Raw genomic sequence first — 10,061 nt, forward strand, 5'->3', positions numbered from 1 at the left:
TCTTGCTAGGGTACATAACAAAATTAATTAATTAGGTTCTACTATATGGGTTTCACATGACTGCACACTCCCTCAACTTAAGACATCAAATCTGTGGCATTGTGTTGTGTAACAGTGACGTAAACACTTTTGTGCACAACATTTGAGGAATTAAGCTTTTTGTGCGTATGGAACATTTCTGGGATTATTTTTCAGCTCACGAACCATGGTGAACACTTTACATGTTTTGTTTATATTTTTGTGTCACCGACACGACGCAGTCTATGAAGTTGGCTGACTGGTAAACCTCTTTTTAGGGGTAGAGGGTGAAAACTATCAGCTGTGTGCATATTTTATCTGTTGTAGTACTTAGATTGTCCATTTGTAAGAAGTACATCAAATAAGTGAAGGAAATGGATTGTTCTCTAGAGTTAATGTAGTTAAAAAAATTATGTAAAGGGACTGAAGTAGCAGGATAAATACTACTAATAATTGTAATTAACAATATAGCACTATCGAATGATAATATGAAACACTATATTCAATTAATGAATTATGGCAGCAGCGAGTGTGTGTTTGTCAGTAGCAGTGTGAATGTGCAGAGTCATTGTAGGTCCACCCACACAGAGAGTGTGGTGAAGAAGGAGCATGACAAACCCAACTCTGCAAACAATATCTCCACTTCAAGAATGACAACGGTAAATGCCTAATTCATGCATTAACAGAAATTAATGTAACCAAATGACGGGGATTAACGGTACATTTACTAGACCTACTGGTTACATATGTAATGGGGAATTTATCAAATTAACAAAGGGCAAACAATTCACACAATGAAACAATGAATGTGCAAGAATTGGCGACAGACAGCGGCCAGCCGCAACTTGATAATCAGCTAGGTCTTTTGCCACACACGCTACCCAAATTACTGGGCTTCCCAAATAGGCATAGGCCTATGAAACAATCCACAGCTAAGTCAAGCTCTCTGGTAAAGTATTTTGAATGACTTTATTTAGACAGGAGTAATCTTATAATTTTGGAGAAAACTATTTACTTTAGGGGAAGCCAGCATCTGAAAAGTGCAAAGTGTACCCGCTAAATTTCCTTTCTTATTTGCAAGTGGCTGAAACCAGAGATCTCTAGGCTTATATAATGACAAAATGCTCATGTTTATGCCCTAATAATGCAAGTCGTTGTCCCAAAGACAGGAATTCGGGCGACAAGCTTAGGTCTGCATTATGCCCACAAACGCATTTGGCTTTTCAGGACAGATTTTGGTGAGATTGAGCCCTCTCGCTTCACATCATCCTCTCTGCTGAAACTAGCAAGCGAAACAGCATCCCTCTATCTTGCTATGTAGCCGATGCTGTGTGGCCAGAAAAAGTATGAAATGCGATTCTCCTTTTGTCCAGACAATATCAGATGTATGGTCTACACATACTGAGACAGAGGGGTGCTGTTTCGCTCGCTCGGATGCTTTAACTGAGATCTTTTGTTCTGCGAGTGTCTCGGTCAAATTAATTATCAATATTGAAATATTTTATGTGGACGGGCAAGGTGGTGCGGTTGGGCGGGCCAGGCCCCCTAGGGCCCGTCCATAACACTGACCCTGGCTCGGTACAAGTAACAAAAACCTAAGGAAGTATATATGGAAGTAGTTTAGTGCACCACCAAAAAAAGGGGTTACAAATGGATGAAAATCTAATTTGAATAATTTCCTGATCTTTTTAACATCTCTCATATATACGACAGACACTTTAAAACAAACTTCTGTTTGATTTATTTTTAGGCTGTCTGTTTTTCCATGTATGAATCTGTTATTCAATGTGTTTATATGGACTTAAACCAGTAAGGCAAAATTCTATGTTTCATCAAATTATTTGGAGGTCCTAAAATTCCAAATCGAATAGCTAAATGATCCTTGGTATGGCCATCTTAAAACAATTCCATATGTCAGTTTAGTAGAACACCCTCTTTAGGATTGCTTTAACTGCGCGTGTCAAACATCCCACAACATTGAAAGTCTTGAACGCACCCTAGACAACGCGTCATAGCCTACAGACGAGCCAAGTCATATGACCTTACATTGGCGCAAACTCACGGAAACCGAGGAAAACAAAGGACTGCTCAGCTGCGGTAGTGTATAATTAGTTGATTTCAGGATTAGTTAGATACTGTGTTGAACTAGCTAACTATTGTTGTTAAGACGAAGCTTTTTTACCGTGATATATATGGCACATTTATGTTGTAATTATGGATTTGTATGGAGGCATATGTTGCCTAATGAAGATTGTTTGTGCCTCATACAAATCTGTCATCTCTTCTTCTTTTGCACTTTTGAGTTCAGCTATCCCTCGAGATGACAGATAACAACTTTCTGTTATTCTTGTTCATAACACTCTGTACGGTCATTACATGTGGTGAGTTTGCCCTTGTCCAACCAACATAAGCTCGGATTTAATATCTTTCCATTTAAACATCCCCTATTTGAATACTGAAATGTCATATTCCTTCAACAGATGGGAGTGTATCCCTATCTGCTCCAGCCACTGTAAATCTGGAGGAGAAAGGTTCAGTTAATATCACCATAACGCCTAGGTAACTATGCTTATAAGCTGGTTATCTACTACCAGTTTTTATCAGTATTATATATATTTGTTGAGATGCAGTATTTGACATTTCTTTTTTTGTGTAGCACTCCTCAGAATGTCTCAACACTCATTATTTTTAACTTCACCGACTCCTCTGCAAATGTTAGCTCAATACTTCAACTGCCTCAACAGGTATGCATGTTGTTTAATTCAAACTAACTGAAGAGCAAGAACCAATAACCATGTAATTGATTATTAATGCACTTTGATATCTGCATCTATCATATTTAAATGACCTACAGTGGCCACTGTGTAAAATAAATACTAGCACTTACGTTGTAGGCATAAATGCATATTATGTCTAAATGTAACAATTGTTTACAGTGACTTTTTATATATTTGATTATTTAAGTGCAGTGTTTCCGACGTTATATGTTCTGTATTTCTGATCTCCAGGTAGAGTTGCTTGCAAACGCCACATCAAGCACTTTTGAGGTTCATGCAGAACATGTGGGTCAGGTGACAGCCTATTTATACAGCAACAACACTGGCATTGCAAGGTGAGCTGTACAGGGTTTCTGTCAGTGAATTTCAACTCCATGAACATTTCTCACTTTCAGACTGATTTTTAAACCAACATAATGTACTAAATGTCTGTCATTTATGTTTTGCAGCCATAAGACCCGAATCCGTTTCTTGGTCATTAGAAGCAACATTGTTGATATCATTAACCAAGTAATTGGTTGGATTTACTTCCTAGCATGGTCTATATCATTCTACCCTCAAGTATATGAGAACTGGAGAAGAAAAAGGTAGTGCCTCTGACACTTGGACTTTTTTCCAAATCCTCTGCATCACAGGATTTAGATCTAAAGGACTTTTGGATATGGTTTCTGACTAACTTTGTCTGTTTGACAGTGTGGTGGGGCTGAACTTTGATTTTCTGGCACTCAACTTGACAGGATTCATTGCCTACAGTGTCTTCAATGTAGGCCTCTTCTGGGTTCCGTACATGAAGGTAATCGTTTGCATGCCATCACAAATGGTGTAACAAATTGGGACGAATCTTGACTTGAGATCTGCACACACAGCTCTGCAAATGTTGTCAGTCATGCATTGATACCAATGGGAATTTGCGCTGGATAGTTTATGGTCCTATTGACTCAGTATTTACTCCACATGGTTATATAGCAGTGTGTTTTTTATTTACAGGAAGAGTTTTTGAAGATAAATCCAAATGGTGTAAACCCAGTGGATGCCAACGATGTGTTCTTCAGTCTCCATGCAGTTGTGCTGACTCTTGTATATGTCTTTCAGTGTGCCATCTATGAAGTGAGTAACAATAGACCAGTCTTCAGTGACTTCCTAAATGTCCCCCTTGGTTATAAACAGGAGACAGATGTTGGCTGGCTAAATAATGATTAGCTTATGTTTTGATTGTTGGGAAAGACAGATATTCATCTGATCCTTTGAGCATTTTTTTTTTTTTGGAAGGAAGGAAATCATTTTTGTCAAGGCCTCAAAGAAACATTGACAGTTAAAAGCATTGTGAAAGTGATTACTGTGTTCCTGTGTTGCAGAGAGGAGGGCAGAAGGTGTCCAAGATTGCTATTGGCCTTCTGGTGATTGGTTGGACGTTTGCCCTGGTCACCCTCTTTGTTGCTGTGGCCAGTAAGATCACCTGGCTGGAATATCTCTACTATTTCTCTTACATCAAGCTAGGTGTCACCCTCGTCAAATACATCCCACAGGTATGGATTTCACAATATTTTACTGCATATTGAATGGTTTTCGCTTATGCAATTAGCATTTGTTACAGTAGATGTTGTTGCGCCTCACTTGGAAAGGTATGATGTTATTGATTTTCATGATCACACACTCTGTGTCTCCTCAGGTCTACATGAACTACAAAAGACAAAGCACAGAGGGGTGGAGCATTGGCAATGTGTTGCTGGACTTCACAGGAGGCAGCTTCAGTCTCGTTCAGATGTTCCTTCAGTCGTATAACAACGGTAAGGCTGCCCACGCTTCCCACAGTACACTAATGTGCACATGCCTCAGTAGAACAGGCAATAATTAGTCAGTGAAAATATTTACAGGACAGTCTCAACAATTCAAAACGTGTCTTCAGTTGTGGGCATTTAACATTTTTATTGTAGTCATTCATTGTTTGTCATTTATAAATCATTCATTGTGTGTGTATACAGTGCATTTGGAATGTATTAAGATCCCTACACGTTCCACATTTTGTTACGTTACAGCCTTCTTCTAAAATGGATTAAATCAGTTTTTTTCCCCACATCAATCTACACACAATACCCCATAATGAAAAATCAAAAACAGGTTAAGAAATTTTTGCTAATGTATTAATTATTCAAACCGAAATATCACATTTACATAAATATTCAGACCCTTTACTCAGTACTTTGTTGAAGCACCTTTGGCGTTGATTACAACCTTGAGTCTTCTTGGGTATGACGCTACAAACTTGGCACACCTGTATTTGGGGAGTTTCTCCCATTCTTCTCTGCAGATGCTCTCATGCTCTGTCAGGTTGGATGTGGAGCATCGCTGCACAGCTATTTTCAGGTCTCCAGAGATGTTCGATCGGGTTCAAGTCCGGGCTCTGGCTGGGCCACTCAAGGACACTCAGAAACTTGTCCCGAAGCCACTCCTGCGAGGTCTTGGCTGTGTGCTTAGGGTCGTTGTCCTGTTGGAAGGTGAACCTTCGACCCAGTCTGATGTCCTGAGCGCGCTGGAGCAGGTTTGCTCCGTTCATCTTTCCCTCGATCCTGACTAGTCTCCCAGTCCCTTCCGCTGAAAAACATCCCCACAGCATGATGCTGCCACCACCATGCTTCACCGTAGGGATAGTATTGGGCAGGTGATGAGCGCTTCCTGGTTTCCTCCAGACGTGACACTTGGCATTCAGGCCAAAGAGTTCAGTCTTGGTTTCATCAGACCAGATGCCTCTACAGACAATTCCTTCGACCTAATGGCTTGGTTTTTGCTCTGACATGCACTGTCAACTGTGGGACCTTATATAGAGAGGTTTGTGTGTGTGTGCCTTTCCAAATCATGTCCAATCAATGGAAATAGGATGCACCTGTGGTAAATTCAAATCAAGTATAAACATATTAAGGATGAAGAATGGAAATAGGATGCACCTGAGCTCAATTGAGTCTCAGCAAAGTGTCTGAATAACTATGTAAAAAGGTATATCTGTTTTTATTTTTAATAAGTAATTCTAAATACATTTTAGATTGTTCAAAGTAGCCACCCTTTGCCTTTGACAGCTTAGCACACTCTTGGCATTCTCTCATCCAGCTTCATGAGGAATGCTTTTCCAACAGTCTTGAAGGAGTTCCCATAAATGCTGAGCACTTGTTGGCTGCTTTTCCTTCACTCTGCGGTCCAACTCATACCAAACCATCTCAATTGGGTTGAGGCCAGGTCATCTGATGCAGCACCATCACTCTCCTTCTTGGTCAAAAAGCCCTGACACAGTCCGGAGGTGTGTTGGGTCATTGTCCTGTTGAAAAACAAATGATAGTCCCACTAAGCGCAAACCAGATGGGATGGTGTATCGCTGCAGAATGCTGTCGTAGTCATGCTGGTTAAGTGTGCCTTGAATTCTAAAGCAATCACAGACAGTGTCACCAGCAAAGCACCCCCACACCATCACAACGCCTCCATGCTTCATGGTGGGAACTACACATGCGGAGATCATCCTTTCACCTACTCTGCCTCTCACAGACAAGATGGTTGGAACCAAAAATCTCAAATTTGGACTCATCAGACCAAAGGACAGATTTCCACCGATCTAATGTACATTGCTCGTGTTTCTTGGCCCAAGCAAGTCTCTTCTTCTTATTGGTGTCCTTTAGTAGTGGTTTCTTTTCAGCAATTCAACCATGAAGGCCTGATTCACGCAGTCTCCTCTGAACAGTTTGTGAGATGTGTCTGTTACTTTTTTTGGGCTGCATTTTCTGAGGCTGGTAACTCTTATGAACTTCTGTAGCGGAGAGAACTCTGGGTCTTCCTTTCCTGTGGCGGTCCTCATAAGAGCCAGTTTCATCATAGCGCTTGATGGTTTTTGCAACTGCAGTTGAAGAAACTTTAAAAGTTCTTGAAATTTTTGGTATTTACTGACCTTCATGTCTTAAGTAATGATGGACTGTCATTTCTCTTTGCTTATTTGAGCTGTTCTTGCCATAATATGGACTTGGTCTTTTACCAAATAGGGCTATCTTCTGTATACCACCCTACCTTGTCACAACACAACTGATTGGCTCAAACTCATTAAAAAGGAAAGAAATTCCACAAATTAACCTTTAACAAGGCACACCTGTTAATGCATTCCAGGTGACTACCTCGTTCAATTCCAGGCTGTATCACAACCGGCCCTGATTGGGAGTCCCATAGGGTGGTGCACAATTGGCGCAGCATCGTTCGAATTTGGCCGGTGTAGGCCGTCATTGTAAATAAGAATTTGTTCTTAACTGACTTGCCTAGTTAAATAAAGGTTACGTTTTATTAAAAAATTAAATTAAAAAAGCTGGTTAAGATAATGCCAGAGTGTGCAAAGCTGTCAAATGCAAAGGGTGGATACTTTGAAGAATCTCAAACACTTTTTTTGGTTACATGATTCCATATGTATTATTTCATAGTTTTGATGTCTTCACTATTATTCTACAATGTAGAAAATAGTAAAAATAAAGAAATCCTTCAATGAGTAGGTGTGTCCAAACGTTTGACTGGTAAGGTATAGATATCTTTTCATGTTTTTTATATATATATGTGTATGTATGTATTACTTTTTTTTTTACAATTATTCCTGCACATTAACACGACAGTGTCACAATATTCATAATACAGGATTTCCTTTTCATGTCCATGTTTTTTCAGATTAATTCCATCGATTTTAAACAGAATTGTTTACATCACTTGCTGAATTAATTGATGGTCTACTCAGGGTTTCATGAGTTTTTCTATTGTTTCCTAGATGAATGGAAGCTCATCTTTGGGGACCCCACAAAGGCAGGACTTGGCTTGTTCTCCATATTCTTTGATGTGGTGTTCATCATTCAGCATTACTGTCTGTACAGACATAAACGACATTATGAGTTTGTGCGTGACCAGGAATAGGCTAATTACCTTTTACTCTTTACCTCTGCCAGTGAGACTGAGTCCAAATGATTTACTGAAGGACTAATATAAGGGCTTTCTTCTATGCAGTGTTCCCAGTCATTGAATGGGAAGCTATTTAGACACAGGGGGGCCATACTTTCTCCGTCTCAAAATGCGTCAGCCAATTAAAATCGTTGGTGTAGTTGCACGTGATCAAACACTATTGGTGCTTTCAAGACAACTGGGAACTCTGGGGGTTGGGGGAATGAGGTTGAATCATGACATCAGTGATCTATCTACAGTTCGGAAAGTCAAAGCTGTAGAAAGAGGCTAGAGTTCCCGACTTGGAATTCCGAGTTGGAAGACTGCTCAAAATACATTTTCCCAGTCGTAAATAGTACCCCCCCAGTTCGCAGTTGTCTTGAACGCTTGGAAGTCTCAGATTTTCCAGGTCCCAGTTGTTTTGAACGCGGCATTAATGTTAGATGTTCCCTTCAGATAACCTGTCAGATTTAGTCTGCATTCCAAACACTTAAAAGACACACCCTCAGCCCTCAAATTAATTGGACACTTCTGATGACGTTTTATTAGGTCTGATGAGTTGACACTTGCAGGGCAAGGGAAGAATTAATAAATTTTTAATGGACTGCTCTTGCCTGGAAGTGTGTCACTCGTTCATCCCACTGTTGTGTTTTTAGTCATCATGGAACTGTTGCGTGTGCCTTATGCTCTACAGTCAATTATGATTGCATTTCATATCTTGGCTAGAAGACAACGCCTCCGCAGACAGTGAATGTTAGCCATCCTACTATATCCGGTAAATCGAAAATTACAATGTATAAGTGTGATGTCAAGAAAGTTATATGCGCAAGCAAACGTTTCCAGAAGCCAACCAAACAAAAACATAATGACTTTTATGATAAGTGTTTGAGCCGTCATGTGCATTAGTAGCACAATTTCTAACTTATTTACATTTATTTCTAATTACACTTGTATGTAGACTTCTCCATATAATGTTGGTTTTAAGTTTTGGCTGACTTTTCTTAGTGAATGTACAATCATCGCGAATTGAGTATGGTGCTTTTCAAGCCCTGGAGTGAACATAATTGTACACTCGCAAAGTCGATCAAAAGCGAGGGCAGAAGGGCTTACGTTGCCAACTTCCCTTGCTTGGCTAATCATTTGGACCGACGGCAAAGATGGCTTCGGGGATTCCCCCAAGTTAAATAAAGGTTAAAAAAATGTACAATTTTTTTTTTACGTGCACAAGTGGTGGAGGGTATTTCTTTTACGAGTTTGAAACGCAACCTTAGCCTTGCGCTAACTTGCACAGCTGGCCCGTGATCATATCTGGTTCAAATGCTGTATCGGTCAATTAAAATCGTTGACGTAGTTGGACCTGATCCAACACTTTTTCATGAAAGTGTCCTTAACAAAAGTCCAACGACACGTTCTGATAATCAAAGCAACTAGATCACGTGTGTTTGACTGACTGGTCAAATAGCTCTCTGTGTAGAGTGCCAACTCCACGCAATTGTTGCAGATTGTGGCAAGGGTTTGAATCTCATGAGTTTATTTCCCCCCTTTTGAAATGCAGAATTACTTTTTAGTGTGTTGAGGAGAAGTGTAGCCAAAACCTTGTGAATGAAGATTACGCATACATTTAATGAGGAGCTTCTTGTTGGAGTCCCTCTTGCAGACAGACACGGGCTACTGGCACTGCTACATAAATAATCATCACTTCTATAAACTATATTACATAGATGTTAGTGCTGTGCGATTATTAAAATATCATTTGGTGGCCATTTTGACCTATTTTAAGAAATGCCATTGGTTGGTAACGTTGATAGGCTGATGCAGAATTTGTTACAGGAAATAATCACTGCCACCTGCTCAGGTTAGCATAGGGCTAAATGTGTCAGGTTATGTAATGGGAACAGCTAACGTGTAGCGTTTGATCACGTGCAACTACATCAACGATTTTAATTCGCCAATGCACATTTTGAGAAACTTACTTTTTAAGCAAAGGCCCGTTTTTAAACTTTTTCTGTTTGCAAGTATGCCTCCAGGGCCTTTGCTTAAAAATAACTTTCAAATGATTGTAGGATAATAGGGATTTCATTGTGTTCCATAAATTGTGAGTAAATTATGGTTTGATACCACTAAGGGAGGAACTGTAGTTTTTGTTTTTTACTGACTAGTATAGGCCTTGAACTTGAAAAACTGTCAAAGCAATGGCTCACTTTTTGCAATACAATACTTTTTTTATATATATATATTTGAAAGATAATTGCTATTTTGAAATAGACAGAAAACATTATGCTTTATTGTAAAACTAATAAAATATTTTCAACTTAATTA

At 39.6% G+C, this 10,061-nt stretch overlaps 1 protein-coding gene across 2 annotated transcripts; it reads left to right on the forward strand.

The window, feature by feature from the left end:
- The first annotated feature begins 512 nt into the window (after positions 1 to 512).
- LOC139540923 (cystinosin-like) lies at positions 513 to 10,058 on the forward strand. 2 transcript variants are annotated; one of them, XM_071344996.1, is made up of 11 exons: positions 513 to 677; positions 2,327 to 2,399; positions 2,499 to 2,577; positions 2,675 to 2,762; positions 3,027 to 3,130; positions 3,245 to 3,382; positions 3,489 to 3,588; positions 3,783 to 3,902; positions 4,151 to 4,321; positions 4,465 to 4,582; positions 7,576 to 8,347. In XM_071344996.1, exons 1-11 carry the CDS (start codon positions 528 to 530, stop codon positions 7,716 to 7,718), a joined length of 1,284 nt encoding a protein of 427 aa, XP_071201097.1. In that variant the 5' UTR covers positions 513 to 527; the 3' UTR covers positions 7,719 to 8,347. The 2 variants fall into 2 exon arrangements, with proteins under 2 accessions (XP_071201097.1, XP_071201098.1); XM_071344997.1 differs by lacking the exon at positions 513 to 677 and adding an exon at positions 2,039 to 2,115 and having other exon boundaries at positions 7,576 to 10,058.
- Positions 10,059 to 10,061: the final 3 nt, after the last annotated feature.

The sequence above is a fragment of the Salvelinus alpinus genome, chromosome 16, assembly GCF_045679555.1.
Source record: "Salvelinus alpinus chromosome 16, SLU_Salpinus.1, whole genome shotgun sequence".
In the NCBI taxonomy this organism is placed as follows: Eukaryota; Metazoa; Chordata; class Actinopteri; order Salmoniformes; family Salmonidae; genus Salvelinus; species Salvelinus alpinus.